General features: G+C 39.4%; 11 protein-coding genes and 2 non-coding genes across 13 annotated transcripts; 10 read left to right on the plus strand and 3 right to left on the minus strand.

Moving 5' to 3' along the window:
- Nucleotides 1–50: 50 nt before the first annotated feature.
- On the plus strand, nt 51–2120 carry ENP2 (ribosome biosynthesis protein; the record flags this gene model as incomplete). The annotated part of the gene is made up of 1 exon (XM_043195361.1): nt 51–2120. The coding sequence occupies one exon, from the start codon at nt 51–53 to the stop codon at nt 2118–2120; it is 2070 nt and encodes a 689-aa protein (XP_043050027.1).
- A 170-nt stretch (nt 2121–2290) lies between these two features.
- Nucleotides 2291–2971, plus strand: ISY1 (Isy1p; the record flags this gene model as incomplete). Its single annotated transcript, XM_043195362.1, has 1 exon — nt 2291–2971. One exon carries the CDS (start codon nt 2291–2293, stop codon nt 2969–2971), a length of 681 nt encoding a protein of 226 aa, XP_043050028.1.
- A 6-nt stretch (nt 2972–2977) lies between these two features.
- Nucleotides 2978–3658, minus strand: PNC1 (nicotinamidase; the record flags this gene model as incomplete). Its single annotated transcript, XM_043195363.1, has 1 exon — nt 2978–3658. The coding sequence occupies one exon, from the start codon at nt 3656–3658 to the stop codon at nt 2978–2980; it is 681 nt and encodes a 226-aa protein (XP_043050029.1).
- Nucleotides 3659–5115: 1457 nt separating this feature from the next.
- KQ657_004696 lies at nt 5116–5187 on the plus strand. The gene has a single exon. It is a non-coding gene; the product is annotated as a tRNA-Glu (tRNA).
- A 184-nt stretch (nt 5188–5371) lies between these two features.
- Nucleotides 5372–6652, plus strand: KQ657_004697 (cleavage polyadenylation factor subunit; the record flags this gene model as incomplete). The annotated part of the gene is made up of 1 exon (XM_043195364.1): nt 5372–6652. One exon carries the CDS (start codon nt 5372–5374, stop codon nt 6650–6652), a length of 1281 nt encoding a protein of 426 aa, XP_043050030.1.
- A 399-nt stretch (nt 6653–7051) lies between these two features.
- On the plus strand, nt 7052–8851 carry KQ657_004698 (uncharacterized protein; the record flags this gene model as incomplete). Its single annotated transcript, XM_043195365.1, has 1 exon — nt 7052–8851. One exon carries the CDS (start codon nt 7052–7054, stop codon nt 8849–8851), a length of 1800 nt encoding a protein of 599 aa, XP_043050031.1.
- Nucleotides 8852–8994: 143 nt separating this feature from the next.
- On the plus strand, nt 8995–9960 carry KQ657_004699 (uncharacterized protein; the record flags this gene model as incomplete). The annotated part of the gene is made up of 1 exon (XM_043195366.1): nt 8995–9960. The coding sequence occupies one exon, from the start codon at nt 8995–8997 to the stop codon at nt 9958–9960; it is 966 nt and encodes a 321-aa protein (XP_043050032.1).
- Nucleotides 9961–10025: 65 nt separating this feature from the next.
- On the minus strand, nt 10026–11907 carry PEX13 (peroxin; the record flags this gene model as incomplete). Its single annotated transcript, XM_043195367.1, has 3 exons — nt 10026–11359; nt 11607–11613; nt 11884–11907. 3 exons carry the CDS (start codon nt 11905–11907, stop codon nt 10026–10028), a joined length of 1365 nt encoding a protein of 454 aa, XP_043050033.1.
- Nucleotides 11908–11982: 75 nt separating this feature from the next.
- On the minus strand, nt 11983–13590 carry PDK2 (protein kinase; the record flags this gene model as incomplete). Its single annotated transcript, XM_043195368.1, has 1 exon — nt 11983–13590. One exon carries the CDS (start codon nt 13588–13590, stop codon nt 11983–11985), a length of 1608 nt encoding a protein of 535 aa, XP_043050034.1.
- A 1138-nt stretch (nt 13591–14728) lies between these two features.
- KQ657_004702 (uncharacterized protein) lies at nt 14729–15151 on the plus strand (the record flags this gene model as incomplete). The annotated part of the gene is made up of 1 exon (XM_043195369.1): nt 14729–15151. The coding sequence occupies one exon, from the start codon at nt 14729–14731 to the stop codon at nt 15149–15151; it is 423 nt and encodes a 140-aa protein (XP_043050035.1).
- A 375-nt stretch (nt 15152–15526) lies between these two features.
- Nucleotides 15527–15608, plus strand: KQ657_004703. The gene has a single exon. It is a non-coding gene; the product is annotated as a tRNA-Leu (tRNA).
- A 1333-nt stretch (nt 15609–16941) lies between these two features.
- On the plus strand, nt 16942–17307 carry KQ657_004704 (uncharacterized protein; the record flags this gene model as incomplete). Its single annotated transcript, XM_043195370.1, has 1 exon — nt 16942–17307. One exon carries the CDS (start codon nt 16942–16944, stop codon nt 17305–17307), a length of 366 nt encoding a protein of 121 aa, XP_043050036.1.
- Nucleotides 17308–17661: 354 nt separating this feature from the next.
- Nucleotides 17662–18708, plus strand: KQ657_004705 (uncharacterized protein; the record flags this gene model as incomplete). Its single annotated transcript, XM_043195371.1, has 1 exon — nt 17662–18708. The coding sequence occupies one exon, from the start codon at nt 17662–17664 to the stop codon at nt 18706–18708; it is 1047 nt and encodes a 348-aa protein (XP_043050037.1).
- Between the last annotated feature and the right edge of the window lie 329 nt (nt 18709–19037).

Consider the following 19037-nt stretch of genomic DNA (forward strand, 5'->3'; position numbering starts at 1 on the left):
TTCAAGCCTTCTGCTACAATATAAAGGTTGATTAAACGAGTAGATAAAAGATGGTGTTAAAGTCACTGTCAGCTGGTGGTGTTTCAGTGTATCAAGTTGCTGGAGCCAATGTTTCCAGATCGTTACCTGATTGGATAGCGAAAAAGAGAAAGCGTGCTTTAAAGCTTGACTTGGAGTATCAGAATCGTATTGAATTAATTCAAGATTTTGAATTCAGTGAAGCTTCCAATAAGGTTAAAGTAACTCCTGATGGACAGTATGCCATGGCCACAGGTACTTATAAACCTCAAATACATGTGTACGATTTTGCTAACTTATCTTTAAAGTTTGATAGACATACTGATACAGAGAATGTGGATTTTGTTATACTTTCTGATGACTGGACTAAATCTATACACTTGCAAAATGACAGATCTATTGAGTTTCAAACTAAAGGTGGGATTCATTATAAAACTAGAGTTCCCAAGTTTGGGAGGTCCATTGCATATGATCCAGTCAAATGTGATTTCTTGGTAGGTGCTTCAGGCAATGAAATATACAGACTTAATTTGGACCAGGGCCGGTTCCTTAATCCCTATGTGTTGGATACTTCACAGGGTGTTAACTCAGTTGGTATAAATTCAGTACATGGATTAGTTTCTGCTGGTTTAGAAGATGGTACAGTGGAATTTTGGGATCCAAGAAGTAGGCAAAGAGCAGCTAAGTTATTCATTAATGATCAACTTGGAGAATCTCTTCTGGTCACGGCTACAGCTTTCCGTAATGATGGGTTAAATTTTGCTTGTGGGACACTGACTGGGATGTCACTTTTATTTGATTTAAGAAACTCTGTACCTTATTCTGTTAGAGATCAAGGATATGGTTTTGATATCAAAAAGATCATATGGTTAGATGAAAATGCTTCAGATAGTGATAAAATCTTAACTTCAGATAAAAGAATTGCCAAAATATGGGATAGGAATGATGGTAAATTATTTGCATCTATGGAACCTAGTGTTGACATTAATGATGTTGAATATATTAAGGATTCTGGTATGTTCTTCATGGCTAATGAAGGAATGCCCATGCATACTTATTATATTCCTAACTTGGGTCCTTCGCCAAAATGGTGTTCATTCTTGGATAATGTCACTGAAGAGTTGGAAGAGAAACCTTCAGACTCAGTTTATTCGAATTACAGATTTATTACTCGAGACGAAGTTACCAAGTTGAATTTGTCACACTTGATAGGTTCCAAGGTTTTACGATCTTATATGCATGGTTTCTTTGTTGATACCGAATTGTACGAGAAGGTTAACTTGATTTCCAATCCTGATTCATACAGAGACCAAAGAGAAAGAGAAATTAGAAAGAAGATTGAACAAGAAAGAGAATCAAGAATCAGAACCACAGGGGCTATCACCAACACTAAAATTAAGGTTAATGAAGGATTGGCAAGCAAATTACAACAGAAACAAGGTACTGAAGCTGCTGAATCTGTTATTAATGATGATCGTTTCAAGGCATTATTTGAAAATCCTGATTTCGCAGTGGATGAAGAGTCTCATGAATATAAGCAATTGAATCCAGTTAAATCAGAAAAGGATGTGGAAGTAAATAGATCTCGTGGATTAACCGCTGCTGAGGAATCAGACGAAGAAAAGGCTCGTGGAAGTAACAGTGACAGCGAAAGTGAAAGTGAAAGTGAGGAAGATGACGATGACGACGATAATGATGAAGAAGAAGAAGAAGCCAAGGCTTTGACTAAACAAAAGGTTCAAAAAGAAATGGAAAGGTTGAAACGTAAGAAGGAACAAGATTTAGCAGCCTCTAGGTTTATGAACGAATTAAAGGTTCTGTCCGATGCCACTACAGAAGCCAAATCTAATCAAACATTTGGTACGCAAGTGAAGAAACAAAATAGAATCTCTAAGAACAGACCACTCAATGATGTACGTGTTCGTCGTCATGCAAAGGGAGAGGTTGAGATGACTTTTGTTCCTCTGGATAAACCTGAACCAAAGAAGAGGGTAGCATTTGAAGACCAAGAAAAGGGAGATGACGCAGGCTTGCGAGGCAGAACTAAGCAACGGTTTGAAGGTCGTAGAAGGGCATCTAAGAACACATTCAGGGGTATGTAGTAAATACAGATTAACATATAATGAACTTAAAGTACATCCTCGTTGAAGCAATGAGATGAGCATATTTAAAGTCACGTTTGTTATCACGTGATTGTGTCGATAAAGATAAAAGTGAATAAAGAAGCACACATCTTTAAAGGACATTTCTCTTACTTTAAAATTTATAACAGATGTCTAGGAATCTGGAGAAATCCCAATCGGAACTCCATCGGTTTCAACATCAAAAGAATCTTGAGGCTGGAGTTCTTGAAAGCAATCCCAAGCTTCGGCCTAAGAATGTCAAATCAGTTTCGAATTTAGCGCAAGCTGAACGATGGAGAACCGTTATCATGGGAGAGATCTCTCAAAGACTCACAAGGATCCAGGATCCAACTGCAAGTGACGAGACACTTCGGGAGCTTAACAATGAGTTGGCTCAGTTCTTCAAGGAAAAGAGATCTTGGGAGTATCATATCAAAGAACTAGGAGGTATTGATCATTTGGCACAACGAGATAGTATTAAGGGACAGATGGCCAACGGGATACGGTACTATGGAAGGGCACGGGAGCTTCCAGAAGTTCAACAACTTCTTAAGGCCCAGAAGGAGGAACGAGATCTTCAACTCAAACAACAGCAAGGGAAGCTGAAACGTGCAATGCAAATTAATGAACGACGGTTGAAGATTACTGAAGACTACTATGGGTTGAACGAGCCTAGTGCGAATGAGGAAATGGTTGAAGATGAAGATGATCAAGGGAGGACCCTTAATCAGAAGTATAAATTACATGCATTGAAACAAAGCAGACGAATAGGTTTAATTGGATACGAACGAAGAAGAACTAAAAGATTAATGGGAGAACGAAATATATAGAGTATTTTATTCTCTTGTGAACAAAGGATCATCATAAGCTATTTGCTTAACCCCAGCATCCTTATAAAGTTTATCGGTGTCAGCTTCCTTTTCAGGATAAACACTTTTGGTACACAGTTTAATGACATAAGTATTGAATCCAGCAGCAGCACAATCGACAGCAGAATTAAGTACACAGAAATCATATGCTAGTCCAACAAACACAACATCTGTAATATTTAATTCCTTTAAATAGTCTTCCATTTCCGTCTTATGTAACTTCCAACAGTCTTGGAAACAAGAGTAGTATTCTCTATCCTTTAAATACCCCTTCTGGACGATTTTCTTTGGAACATCTTGGGTTGTATTGAATAAAGTGAGGAAGGACTCTTCAAGGGTTGCACCATATGATTCTTGAACACAATGATCTGGCCAGACGTATTGAGTCATTGTCTTGCTGTTATCGTTTAAGGGATGCTTGAACTCCAATTGAGTGTAGGGTGGTACTCCATGCTGAGATGCAAATGAGCAATGATCAGCTGGATGCCAATCTTGAGTAGCTATAATGGCCAGCCATTTGTATTTCCTCGCATCTACTAATCTGTTAATACTGGTGATGATATCTCTACCATGGGGTACTGCTAGGGAGCCTTTATCTGGAAGGAAATCTTCCTGAAGATCCACAACTACCAATGCGACTTTAGTCATGATAATAATAGGCGTATGTTTAGTTTGTAATAGTGAGGGTTCATTGGGGTGGGTTTAAATGGTGATTCTTTACTCCACGCTATTATATGCTACAGTGGTAGTGTAATGTCCTCAAGATATCAGGTCACTTTAAGGTTATGTGTGATGGTGTGTGGTAGAATTTCGGAGAGGTCGCATAGACCTGTATTTCGTACAATTGGGTAGGTTAATGTCTAAATGTGACAATAAATCATTAACGTCCAAGAATATACAGTACTTTTCAAGAAAAATTTACTATAACTACAATATGATGATATAACCAAGTATTGTAACAGTTCAGTAATGATATTAAAATAGTGCAAGATATCACTAAAGAAATGGCAGTGATGTTTCAGATTATAAATTTGAATAGAACCGTCAGCTTTTTTCTTTTGAGAGGTATAATATATTCGTATGGGAAACTGCCTAGATCTAGATAATACTATAGAACACCCTAAAGCCCAAGAGAATACTGCTGGCATGATATCCTACTCACCAGATGTAAGAGAGGTCAGCCTTCTGCTTTGGTAGGAAAGGAATTGAAAGCCATCTAACATTTATACGTATAATTTGGTAGCGCCATTTGATGGTATTGAGTGAGTTGACAACATGGTTTGTCCAACTAACATTATTGGTTGCTACTGGTATAAATAATTTCTACTTCAGTTATAACAATCTGCAGCATTACATATATTAAGCATATTTTTCTACTTCCTAAAGAACGTTGACATTTAATTATACCATTGACTCAGTCCCTCTTCTTGGACGCAATTTTGCAACCAGTTTTTGATTAAGTAATGTAGGGCTCATATATGGGATAACCCAGTACTTCATAGGTATTAATTCAGAAATCATATACAAACAAATTGAGACACAAGTGATCTGAATAGAGCCGATCTATGTTACCAAATTACTCGTTTCTTTTTCATTTGCAATGTATAGAAACATGCCACTACTAAAGAAGCCCTGTATTACGTAACGACGTGCCAATACATGTATGAATAGGTCAAGTTTTGAAATCGGACTTCTAACGGGACGACTAACAGGGTTAGTATCAACCACTTTAGTAATTGTTGAAGGGCCAGCAGACTGCTCACAAGTGAAGCAATCTGAATTGAAATACTTGACTTGGCGCTTGCCTTATTGTTACCTCCAGAGTAACGGTCACGAGAAGGGTCACTGGACATACGTAGGTATAATCTAAATTAACACAAAAAAACCTATTTTATTTTCTTGGTGGACTAACTAAGAATGAATCGGTATAATTAAAAGAAAAGAAAAGAGAAGGTATAACTATGACTAGGATATCTGTGTCAAAAGACGTAACTTTTAAGCAGTTAAACAGTCTTTTTATGAAAGATACCATATAACTCCTGGGAGACTAGAACGTTTATTTCAAGTTGTTTTAACAAACAGACACTTTACTTACTCATAGAAAATCCGATATAGTGTAACGGCTAGCACGGTTCGCTTTCACCGAGCAGACCCGGGTTCGACTCCCGGTATCGGAATCTTCTTTTTTTTTGAGAAGATAGAAAAATACATCACGTGACTAGTTTATTGGTCTTTACACGAGTCCAAATAATTGGAAGCATACTGTAACAATTTTTCTTTTTGAACTTACATATAAAAGCTTCGTACATAAACGTTAACAATTCCTTTCGTTTTTTCTTTTTCATTAATCTTGTGACAACGATGTCCAAAAAGCTTGGATCATCATACGTGGTTTATATGGGACTGATTCCCTTTGATTGGGATGATGCTGTAATCAAATCTGTTGTATGTGGAACTGGCAGTGTAGTTGACGTCAGACTTGGATTTGACTACGTAGGGAAGAACAAAGGATTTTGCTTTATTGAGTATATATCTCAGTCGGACGCGTCAAGAGCTATGCTGTTATTGGAGCAGATGAAGATTGTAAATCCTCAGACCAATCAGATCAAGAAGATACGAGTTGAACTCTCTAAAGAATCATTAAAGGTGAATCAAGATAATGACTTTAAACAACCTTTGATGCTTACGTTTAATAATTTACCAGATAACGTAATATTAGCTCGGGAACAATATGTCAATGGCCCCCCCTTACCTTCTACAAATATGGGGCTCAACAATACTACTACCACTACTAATCCCAATCTGTTTCTTCCTAATATTCCACCTCAACTTCCTCCAGTTCCTCAGTACGGATATAACAATGGATACAGTAACAATAATAACAATAATATTAATAATATTAACAGTAATAATAATCACAATAATAATATTAACAATAATAAGAACAATATTAATGTCATAAATAATAAATTGAATAATTCAACTCAACCACAGTCCAATTCCAATACTTTAGGCCCGGAATTTACCAATGCATCACAACGACTTCCTCCTCAACCTGAAACGTTACCGTTTGACGTTCTGGGTAACATTAATAAGACCCTTAGTCAAATTCCACCGGTACTGTTGATTGAATTCATTTCTAATTTGAAAAATACTCTCAATGGACCCAATGCTGGACAAGCAGTCAATGTGCTTCAGCTTTCGCCCAACTTGGCTTCTTCCACGGCCCAAGCATTGTTGCTTATGGGGTTTATAGATGAACAAGTGATCAATGAAGCTGTTACCAATGTTCAAAACCCAAGATCTGCATCTCATACTCCAGTACCACTTCCTCAGAATATCTTACCACCACCACCTCCACCACCTCAACAACAGCAGCAAGGTTATGGTGGATACTCCATTCCTGGTTCCAATAATTATGGAGCTACGGTGCCTAATTATCCTCCACCACCAACAGCGGTTAATCTTAATCCTAATTGGGCCCATTTTTCACATTCTACGCAATCGAAGTTGGCAGCATTACCATCAAATGAAGCAGACGTTATTGTTCAAGTCTTGAATCTTCCTGCGGATCAAATTAGTTTATTACCAGCGGAACAGCAGGGAATATTCACCAATATCAGGGCCCAGTATCTTGGATAAAATGAGCATGTACATACAGTATCATATCAATAACAGTACCATATATAAACGTATCATATTATTGTTTTAATAGCTTAAAGTATATCCGGTCGTTGACACCTGCCATTTTGGGAACCTATAAGATCGCATTAGACTATAAAAATTTGTTCCATAATACTGGCCACGCTTTCTCACACACTTTCTTCCACAACATATACCGTAGACTGTGGTCGTGTTGAAGTCCGCTATATATATTGTGTTTAGTCCTTACATTCTTACTGGTTGTTAAGTATTGGCACTGCAGTCAAACCACATTGCAGTTAGTCTCATTCAGTCAGTCGCACTGTCATATTATACTCAGACCGATCCAGTCAGTCCCGGTTGATCCCACTCAAACTCATTCAGTCACGCCAACTTGAGATGGATCCCAGCGCTAATCCCTTTAGTGGGTTCCCCAATATCTTTGGCGGTGGCCAACAGCTTGAAGGAGCCGCTGTGTTTGACATCAACTTGGATTCATTGGACGACCTGAACCAAAACAATATCTTGAGAGATCTTGTTGATACTGCTCTTACCAACTCCGGAATGAGGCCACGGAAAAAGGTTGCTAGTGCCGAGGCCATTGCTAGTTTGAAGGAAGTCAACAGCGAAGATGTTGAAGCCAATGAATGTCCCATTTGTTATGAGAAGTATGAGTTTAGTGATTCACAGAATCGAAAGAGTGACCAGGAAACATCTTCTCCGGAGTCGACTCCAGAATCTTTTGCTGCCACAGAACAAGATTTCTATTTGTGCTTTTCCAAAGCTGTGGATAAAGATGGTACCTTGCCAGTTCCTTACATGGAAAGTCGTCAACAGAAGTTGAAGTTTAATGATCCTTCACTCTTCTTCCCCGGTGATGAATGTAGTTCGATCTACTTTCGATTCCCCCAAAGAAACTTAGCTACTTTAGAGAACACTACCATGGAAGATATGTTTCCCCGATTCAAGACAGGCGATGATCAAGAATCAAAGAAGATGAAGAAAAATCCCGACGGCCATGTGGCTGTTCGGATGCCCAACTGTCAACATATATTTGGCAGAAGTTGTATTGTAGAATGGCTTAATGGGAATGTCAGCTGTCCGTTGTGTCGGAAGGAGGTTGAGATTGCAAAGAACAACAGCCTTCTCAACAGAAGAGAAGACGTGAGAGAGAGAATGTTCCCTTCTAGCTCAAGAGAAGTTGATAATAACGAGGTAATTGATTACATTACAAACCATACATCTGATATTTTCCGTCCTTTAAGAAGACCTCACATGGGTGCTAATGTTACCCCTTTAGCAGATCAAGCAGTTCCTCAAAATTGGGTGACTCCAAGTGAATTGAATACCAATGAATCCACTAGAGATCCAAATATCATCATTCCAAGAGACTTCACCTTAGCAGGCATTAGACCAATGAGTACAGCTGCTGCTTCACAACGGATTGCATCAATGCAAGCATTCAGAAGACGGTTTGAGCCTCGAACAACTAGACGTCCTACAAGACAAAGAGATGCTAATAATGAAGCTTCTCAACCAAATACTAATAGATCAAACACTGATCAAACAGGTGATAATCAACCCACAGTTGCCGAATCAAGTGGGCAAGTTAATGCCAATGAAACTCGGACTGATACCCTATCTTCCAGACAACTTAGAGCTGATCTGGCCGCTCCTACTACGACTTCAACTATTAGAACTAACCCCGAAACGAGACCGGGGCCCATTTTATGGCATCAATCGTACGGAAGAGAACCAATGCCTGTTTCGTTCACTGAAATTCACGCGGTACAAAACCATCGATCTGACAATGACATCAGCCAACCGTCTAGAACTCGGGTGGTTCACAGAACTGTCATCCCCCCTCATGGTACAAACGGAGCGCCCATAGCAACTCGTCCGTCCACCAATATCCCTAATTTGAGCAACAGACAAGGCGCAAGCGGAATTCCGTCACCCAGACCCGGTACGATTCCACGTGAAGTTGCAGACCATATGAGAGTCCACTACAATAGGCATCGTGCCAGTAGTCCTCGACCTTCACTGCTGCCATTTGATGCAATTCCGAGCGATGAGGGAGAGGCTCCGAGTACTGTAAGAATCGGCCGCCCCACAGTCACACAAGGGGTAATGAGACGATCTGGAAGTAGCAGCAATGAACGCACTCATCCCTACAGTCGGCCCTCTCCAGAAGTATAATGTTTGCTGTAGCAATGATGTCATTGATTTTCGGACTACCAGAATGTTCGTGGTGGTGAATTAGTATGATTTATAAAGAGTGAAGATGCAGATTTAACCTGAAAGAACTGCTAGTTTTCCATTACAATCAGAGATCAGCAAAAATGCTTAGAACAATCCAATTGAGACAAGCTGCTATGCTTAGAACTGTCTTATTAAGACAGACAAGAGCCTTTAGAACTACAACTCCAATTAGATACAGTGTAATTGGAGATGCCTTGCACAAGGTGAACATGAAATTGGGGAAGGTAGCTGCTGAAGGCATTGAAGAGGTTGAAGAAATCAATGAAAGTGTTAAAAGTACTGTCAAAGACACGGTTGACAGTACTTCGGATACTGTTAAGAGTGGTAAAGAAGTTGCTGAAGATGCTGTGGAGGCAGCCAACTTAAAGCTTGGGAAAAAGGCCGCGGATGGCATTGAAGTAGTAGAAGAATTGAATGAAAATGTGAAGGAGACTGTTCAATCTACAGGTGAAACAATTAAAGATACTGCTGCCGGTGCAGTAGAAACAGCTAACTTGAAGCTTGGGAAAATGGCTGCGGATGGCATTGAAAAGGTTGAGGAATTGAATGAGAATGTAAAAGAGACAGCTCAAGCCACTGCACAAGGTGCAATGGATGCCACAGGAAAGAAATTACAAGAAGGTAAAGAGATGGCTGGAGAAGCTGCTGCAGCTACTGGAGAGAAATTGAAAGAGGGTAAAGATATGGCAAAAGATGCCGCTCAATCTACTGCCGAAAAGAGTAAGGAAATGACCGACGACGCAGTGGATGCCACAGGAAAGAAATTGCAAGAAGGAAAAGAGATGGCTGAGGATGCGGTAGATGCCACGGCCGAAAAGGGTAAGGAAATCGTCGACGGCGCTAAGGACACTGCTGAAGATGTCAAGCAACAAGCTTCAGACAAAGTACAACAAGGCAAAGAGAAAGTCCAGCAAGCTACTGAAGAGGTTGAAGTAGATGAAGAACTTCAAGAAGTTGTACGTGAGAACTACGAAGGATATTCCAGTCTTCAAGAGAAAGGAGCTCAGGTTGAGAAGGAACAGAACAGACCACCTGATGGTATTTAAAATATAGTAATCATAATATACTCTTTTAGGTAATTCGTGACGATGTATTAGGTAATACTTAGATATTAATTGTAAGATTTATCATGGAAGTCTTGAACCATTTTATCGGCCTGCAAGTTATTGTTTAATGGTAATTCGCTGATAGTTTGAGCCGACTGGTTAGTTGGTTGGGTTGAGGTTGATTCTATGGCCTTCGTTTTACGCTCAATTAATGCCAAATAATTAGAAGGAACATAACCAACTTTTCCCAGTCTTGATCTCACTTTCCACCATTTAGATTCATTTCCTAGAGGATCACATTTTGATAAGATAGCCACCAATTCGTTGGGCTTCAATTCGATTTCGACATTTGGATTCTCTGGATTAAATTCATAGATTGCCTTAGCAAATTCAACAGTATTTAAATCAACATTCAGTGGTCCCCCGCCTTGTTGAGGGTTCATCATATTACCCCCACCATTTAGTTGTTCTTGACGTCTTCTTTGTTCAACTTGTTGTTGATTAAGCTTTTGAATGGCTTTGCTTAACAAATAGGGGAACCCAATCGCAGCCGCAAGGAAGAGCAATAAAGGCTTTAAAGCTAATTTGTTACCACCACGTTGTTGTTGATGTTGCTTCTTGATATTCTCTTCCAATTTCTTTTGAGTCTTTTCAAACTTGTTGAACTCTTTTATGTTCAATCCATTGTTATAATTTTGACCAGTTAATTTGTAAAAAATCTTCTTTAGAAACTTGATCAAGGCAAAAATACCCAAAAGAGACCCTAAGGCATTCTTTAAATTCCCAAACTGTTCAGCCAATGAAACCATAGTAAAGAATGAACTATGTGTGGCCATATAAGTTGCTTCTAACATTTGTGCAAAGCCTCCAACGGCTCCAATTATGCTTTCGATCAAATGGAAAGTAGCTTGAGTTCCTTCTCCTAAGAGACCATTTGCTCCAGGTCCCATACCTTGATTCATCATTCCATAACCACCTCCATATCCCCCATAACCTCCTCCGTATCCTCCACCATACATGGAACTACCATAACCTCCATATCCCCCACCATACATCGATCCCCCAAGTCCACCGTATCCCCCACCATACATGGAGCTGCCAAACCCCCCACTGCCGTACATAGAACTTCCATACCCACCACTACCATACATCAGACTACCGTATCCTGAGCCTCCATAACCAGAGGTTCCATAACCTCCCGTTCCCAATGCCGAGGTCCCATACGAAGACGTTCCTAGTGGTGTCGCACTAGACGCACCAGCCGTTGTGCCACCACCTACATCGTTTAATGAGGTAGGCCTATCAGGTAATGCTATGGTGTTGGTGGATGCTGCTGCTGTTGCTGCTGTTGTAGAAGATGCTTCCGGGTTTAAGGATGCAGCAGAAGTTCCCGAAGCTACTTCCCATGGTTTAGGTCTGGGTACAGACATCTTATTGGTTGGTTGTATTATGTTGTATTTGAGGTGTGACTATGATTTGGTATGATTTGATATGCTGGTCAAAATAATGCTCTATTCTCTCGGGGAAAAAAACGTTAATATACTAATAGCGAGTTTTAAAACGTTCCAGATACCTTCCTACACCGATATAAGGACCCTAGTAGTGTTAATTCTTATGTGCTTGAAGAGAAGTAGTAAGACCCTTACTCAGTGGCTATATATTTTTTCTTGTTGCTCATGACGGATTTACCAGTTTCGGGTATAAGTAGTGTACTGACCGTATAAAACAGATGTGGGGGAGTAATGTGATTCGCATCGACTGTATGCAGTACTGAAAATTGAGTCATTAGCCTACTTACCTGTGAATAGGTCTAGGCTTCACATCTACAAGGGTAGGTATCACAGTGAAAGAATACAGTTAGGTGGTAACCGACAATCCAATTGGAACGAGAAAGTACTGTTTAGTGGGAATAACTGAAAAAACCAGCGAGAGCCCGGGTATATTCATGGATACACTCGGGATAAAAAAGTATGTAAAAGATAACCGAGGATGTAGTACAGGATTAATTCCTTATGTATTTAACTAAGGTAAGGGTTCCAGAGAAGATGATAACCGATTCAAATGTAAGTAAACATCTGTACCATAACCTTCCATGGAGATTAACTTCAAGTCACCTCCAAAGTATTGAGCATATAACCGAGAAATAGGTAACCCGTACCCGAATCCGGCCATTGGAGCTCTGAAGCTATTATTATTACCATCTTGTTCTAAGGTGGGGGCTTCTTTAACTGTTGTGTATAAGTAAGTCCAAATCAATGGGACTTCTGAACGAGCAATGCCTCCTCCTTCATCACTGACTTTGATAGCTATGTCTTCATAGCCTTCAGAGATAATTACCTTTATAGGAGGGAACTTGAGATCATTTAAATCTATGGAGTTTGCATCTGTTCCAGGATTCTCTTGTAGATACTGCTGTTTCAATTTAGGCGTATGGAACTCAATGGTAGCCCTAAGGGAGTTCTTTAATGTTTCAAACAACATATGAATCAAATGGCCAGGAACATACATGAAGTTGATATCGTTGTTTGGTGTTATCAATTGTATTTCTGGGGCTTCAAATAGTCCGTAATGTTCTTCACAAATGTATGAAGCAGTATCAATGGCATCCTGTGCAATGTCTGAAACATTACAATCAGTACATATGACACCAACGTAGTTAGGCTTGGAAAGTCTATTTGACGAGCCATTAGCAGAACCATTTGATGATGATAACGAGGATGAAGATGATCCATTTTTACCATTGAAAAAAGTTGATAATCTCTGTCGAGTAGGTGAAGCCTGCTGCATATTTAAAGCAATGTGCTGTCCAATAAGCATTCGAATCCCAATTCTAGACATGTAAAATTTATCCAAAAATGCCTGGATCTGAGAATTAACAAACACCAGTTGATGCTCTGATTTCCATTCCTTCACTCCTTGTGCCATGGTGGCCACAGTGGCATCATGACGTTTTTTGATCTTGGTTAAAGCATCACACACCAGTTTATTGTAGTCATACACCTCTTTGGGCCATACAATGTTTGTAGGACATGGGTTGTAGTAAGATTTATTAGCCGTAGGAGAAGACTGAATAGATGTGGTAGTAGAAGTATCCTCGGTTTGTGCATATGGAGAAGGCAGGTACCTTGAACGATAAACGATTCCATCATCATCGGAAAAATCAGAAAATGGAGTATATTCTGAATTGGAAGGAGGAGCCGAGGTATTGGATACTCCACTAGAAGATCCATTAGTAGCCACTCCTGATTCATTGTTAATACTAGATGACGTCCTTGAATCATCAGAGCGAGACTCTTCACTGGACAGAAGCATCTGCCGTAAGTTCTCATCAATGACTGGTTTTTTCAACTCAGTCAATTCTTGAAACGACTGAGCGTACCAATTCTTCACCTTGATAGTGGAGGGCATAGAATCAAGACCCAAAGGGGCATTTTCAAGCGATTTCACCTTCTTCGCCAATCGAATAGGCAATTCTTCCACTATAAATTGTGAAGCCAAAAATATTGATCCCGGTGAAGGGTTTGGTCCAAATTGAACCATCAGTCTTAATGAGATCGGTGTCTGATCGAAAGCAGCATATTTGTATATCTTTTCAAGCAATGGCTTGGTTAGTTCCCAACCTGTTCCCATGATTGAAGGGAGTCAAGAGTCCGGGGAAAAAGCTATCTGGAGTAAACTGGAGCTTCTAAGAACGAATAAGAACGAATCTGTTCTCGTTTTCAACTCTAAACTTTTCGAATGTTGATATCGGTAGGTCGGAAGGGGAGTAACTGGTACTGGTAGTTGATTGGATTTAATTTTGGAGAGTGAAACCCAAGTTAAAATCCGGAGAAACTTACACAAAACTACTGGAGTTCGAAAGAGCAGCTTCTGATCACAGTCAGTCAGTGATTGAGTCAAAATCAGACAAAACTGTTGCAGGTCCAGACAAACAGACACAAACAGAATAAGTACAGATTTCATTTGACTTGGTGTACCCAGTGTCACATTACAGTTGATGATTAAGTAAAGTTAACGTATAAACCATAAAAGCCGTCTGATAATGTCTTAGGACTTAATGGTAAACCCGAAACCCGTAGGTATATGGTGGTAATACTACTAAGTTGTTGTTAATGCCGAGGAACACCGCTTATATAATCAATTACATAATTGAACGTAAAGTTCCATTCTTCCTTTTAAGGACCAGCGGAAGAGCTAATTTTGAAGGCTAGAAACTAAAAACATTGTTTTGTGTGACTTTTTGAATCTTACCCCTGGTTTTTGGATATACTGTCCAGGATAGGCAAGTTCCTTCTATCCTTACTCCGACAATTTCCATATGGTTCGATCTTATCACGAACGCACATGATGGTTCGATATTTGTTCAGCTCAATTCCAATGTAGAAGTCATCACTTAAATTATTGGTGTCTTGGTGCTCATTACTTGTGTACGGTCATGCTCTATTCTATGTAGAGGTATAAGGTAGAACGGAAGTACGTCAGGTCCTCGGCTCCGTTGCCCGTAGCTCTCTCTGTGTTGCGTCATAGGTGAGTACCCCAGATAAACATCCTGTATGGTATACTCCGTTGGTCCTGTTGACTCATCCAATGATTCAATACTGCACACTGGGATTACTCATTGCTCGGATCTGGGGAACTTCGATTCAGATACCATATATAAAGGCACCCTGACTTCCATACAGTTTTCTATCACTCTTAATAATCTATATATTTCAAGTAATACCTATTCATATTCACATATTAAACGCGATTTCAATCCTTTACTACAATGACTTCTAAGACCGTGTTATCTATTTCGTCTTTTAAGACTGCTGCCAGACACTGGATACCAATAAATTCCCGTTCTGCTACTGCTACTGTGGCCAAAAACATCAAGTTCTATCCCACAAGTACTATGCACTATATGGCTTCTAACACTGCCTTTACTCCAGCTGCTGCCTCCCCAATTGTACGTCATTTTTCCACCCGTCATAGGGCTGTGAACACTGCCAATTTGCCTGGGGATGTTTTATTGGTATCTAATGATGATGTATTATCATCCAGACTGATATCGGGTGCCAATTCCCGTAATGGAACAAGAAACATCCCTAGTCGAATCATGTCTTCTATGGAAGAACCCGACTTGAGCTTTGAACCAATGGTGTCGTCCAACGAAGAAATTATGACTGCTGGCCCAGTCATTAGAGCTTAGATAATTTGAAATATAGCTTACTCTTTTAACGTTCACGACGCGACATTACTTGTCTTTTAGCATACTCTTGTTATTATTTATTTATTTAATTGGTTAGTTTAGTTACGGTATAATGAATTTTTGGTTGCCACCTGATAATGTAGGAATGTCTGATTTAGATTATGAGATTACTTTGTTGTCTGTCTGAAAAAAGCATGTGGGTTAACATGATTGCTTCTTCCACATGTCCGAGGTTCTTCCCCGGGGAACTATATTTTTACATGACTAAGAATCTAATTTCAATATCCACATATTCCTGCATATATGTCATGATTATTATGCAGGAATACAATATACACCACATATATCTTTGTGGAAATCTTTTTAACAAGTAAGGGCTCTGTGGCCGAGCGGTCTAAGGCGGCAGACTCAAGTTCTGTTATCGTAAGATGCGCGTGTTCGAATCACGCCGGAGTCATCATACTATACTTCCTTACTTCTTTTTTTCTATTCAACATAAAGACTGGACTTGCTCATACTAACGATTCTTTTGTACGGCAACCCTGAATATTATATTTTTCTTTTCTTCTAGAGTCATAGGTATACAAATTGTTGTGTTCTTCGGACTTATATAACCGAAACAATTTTGTGACTATCTTTAACCCAACTAATTTGTGAGTTACTATCTCCTGATTTGAGTGCTTTTCGGCCGTTCTTCCATGAAGCATTCAGTTGCTCCCGGAATTTTATGAGCTTACATGTTATTTGTGTTACGTATATTGTATTTGTATGAGTTCTCGGATCTGGGGAAGCATTGTCTGGGGTTAAGAAAATGGTAGTTCCTGTATGATGAGGAAATCATCTTGGAACCACTTGAGTCATTGGGAGTTGTAAAACCCAACGTTCTAACAATATAAAAGAACAAATTAATCCATTAATTATCCCTCCTCTATTTCACTTTCAATTTCTCGTTACTCATTTTCAATCCTTCTTTGCCATGTCTAGATTTTCCTCATTCAAATCCTTAGCCAGAGCTAGCAAAAGTACTTCCATTACCTACCGCTCCTTCGCTACTAGACAGATTAACTTAGGTAACCTTCAGGGCGATGCTACCTTAGTATCTAACGATGATGTGTTGCACGTTTCACATCAGCAACAACACCAAGCATCGTTTGCTAGTGGTGAGGATACGTATTTTGAGCCAACCATTGTTTCTCACGAAGATGTAGTAACTCCGGCACCAGTGAACAGAGGGAAACCGATAGAAGAAATATAACAGTGCCATGCATACCATTGATTGGTAGTTGCGATTAGGTTAACCGAGTTATTTAGGCTCTTGTATCATATTTATAGTTTAATGTCATTTGTCAATCAATGAATGTAGGATGAGATCGAATGATCCGTGGATCTTTAGTCAGTGCGCTGCTACTATAGTAATGCTATTTCGATAGCAGATTATTAGCAAACTCATTAATTCTCTAACCGTCTCTCTTTACTTTTAATTCGGTTCTACCGTACCCAATTGAACTAAAACTTCCTTCGTATACCTCTTTAGGACTATATATCCTATAAAAATTAGACCTGCATATACCACTGCAATAGTTAAAGGGAAAGCATTTCCTAATGCGGAACAGATATCCTTCAATCTGCTAAATCAGGGCATGGTATACGACTTGATTTGATAAGATCAGCACTATGGTAAAAGAGGATCCCAGATGAACATATATAAAAAGAGCCAGTAATCCCAATTCACTAAGAAGGTTCAATTACTATTATTATCATCAATTGAATCCAATCTAATACCATACAAAATGCCAATCACCTATTTGCCAAAGGAAAAAGCCTACGATGTTAAGCCAGCCGGTATTCCAACCCCCGGAAACAACTCATTCTTAGGTGATGTTGTCAGCAACAAGGGTCCAGACGGTAAAGAAATCAACTGTGGGTTCTACAGACAAGAAGACGGTGAACCATTGGTGTACACTTATGATTATGATGAAATGAAAATCATTTTGGAGGTTGAAGGTGAATTCACTTTCACTGATGAAACCGGTTTTACTGTCTCCGTTAAACCCGGTGATGTTTTCTTTATCAAGAGCGGAACTACTGTTACCTTCAAAGCCACTGGTGGATACGGGTTAGCTTTCTACACCGCCTTGAGACCTGCTATTGCCTAAAAACTGGACTAATTAGCTCATGTATAGAAGAAGTAATAGATGCAAATTGTCGTGTACGGACTTAGTTAACTCTGTGTATTTGACAGCAATTTCATCGCTGCAAAGATGACAAATAGGCTGATTCGGAGAAATCTCCGTTTATGGCCTGGGTGGGTGCGAAATTTCACCGTGTAACTATTGTACGGTGCGTACTCAGAGACAAAGGTTAATAAACCAGTGGCAAAAGACGGGAATAAGGTTATTAATCACGTCTATAATCCCAAGGTATATAAACAAAGGGACCTTACTTAAATTATCAGTAGTATCTCTAGCATCAAATAACTCTCAACACAAATAACTCTATCTAAGTACATCATGACTTCATCAACAGTTTTCGTCACCGGTGCGAACGGTTTCATTGCCCAAACTTTGGTCAGCCAATTACTTGAAAAGGGCCATAAGGTCATTGGGCAAGTACGTTCTGATGCTAAAGGTGCTCAATTGGCCGAGTTGGTCAATAACAAGAACTTTAATTACGTCGTTGTTCCTGTCATTGAGGCAGAACATGCCTTTGATAAGGTCTTGAAGGACCATCCTGAAGTGGAAACGTTTTATCACACTGCTTCTCCTGTTAGCTTTGCTAATGATGATGTGGAAAACAACATTCTTATCCCTGCAATTAACGGTACCAAATACGTTTTACAATCCATTAAGGAACACGCTCCTCAACTTCAACACTTTGTCTACACCTCTTCAATTGTCGCACTGGCCGATCTCCTGAATGCACCTCTGGGTATCAAAGAAGCAGAATGGTCTCCTATGACTTACGAACAAGCAAAGACCAATGGTATGCTTGCTTATGCTGGTTCAAAGAAGTTTGCCGAACAAGAAGTATGGAAGTTCCGTGATGAACACCAACCAAAGTTTACTATTGCAACCATCTTGCCTTCATTTGTCACTGGCCCTCAAGCCTTTGCTGCTAACCTCAAGAACTTAAGTTCAACTAGTGCTTTGTTTGCTGCTGCCATCAATGCAAAGACTAGAGAAGAATTGGAAGCTTGTATTCCCTTCCCTCTTGCAATCGATATCAGGGATGTCGCCAGAGCTCATATATCTGCTGCTGAGAATGTAAAGGCAAACGGTCAACGTCTCATCTTGTCCAACGGTACTTTCAATGCTGATACGGTGCTCACCATCTTAAATGAAAAGTATCCAGGAAAGTCTAGCCTTAAACCCAATGACCCAGTTACTCCTACCATGCCTGATATTGTGGACAACAAGCTTACCAGGAGTTTATTGGGAGAATGGATTCCCCTTGTACAGTCACTTGCTGATGCCATTGTCCAGCATGGTGAGAGTGGATTTACTCTTGAACTGTCACTCGCTGATTCTATTATCCAACAAGCTAAGAGTGAATTGTAAGAGTAGTGACCTTTATTATTATTATTATTATTATTATTATTATTATTATTATTATTATTATTATTATTATTATTATTATTATTATTATTATTATTATTATTATTATTATTATTATTGTTATTATTATTATTAGTATTTAGTGAAATAGAATGTTAGTTATACTTGTTAGTCACGTGACCATTTGCTGCAAATTTAATGTTGGAGTGGAACAGAGCACGAGCAATTAGACCACGAAAACCCAACTCAATTCGGGCTGATTAGTTCAGCTTTCAGTTTGACTATGCTTATTTATAGAAATAATAATAGTAGTAGCTCTAATACTATAGTAG

This window comes from Scheffersomyces spartinae (genome assembly GCF_019049425.1).
Source record: "Scheffersomyces spartinae strain ARV_011 chromosome Unknown scaffold_7, whole genome shotgun sequence".
NCBI lineage: Eukaryota > Fungi > Ascomycota > Pichiomycetes > Serinales > Debaryomycetaceae > Lizanozyma > Lizanozyma spartinae.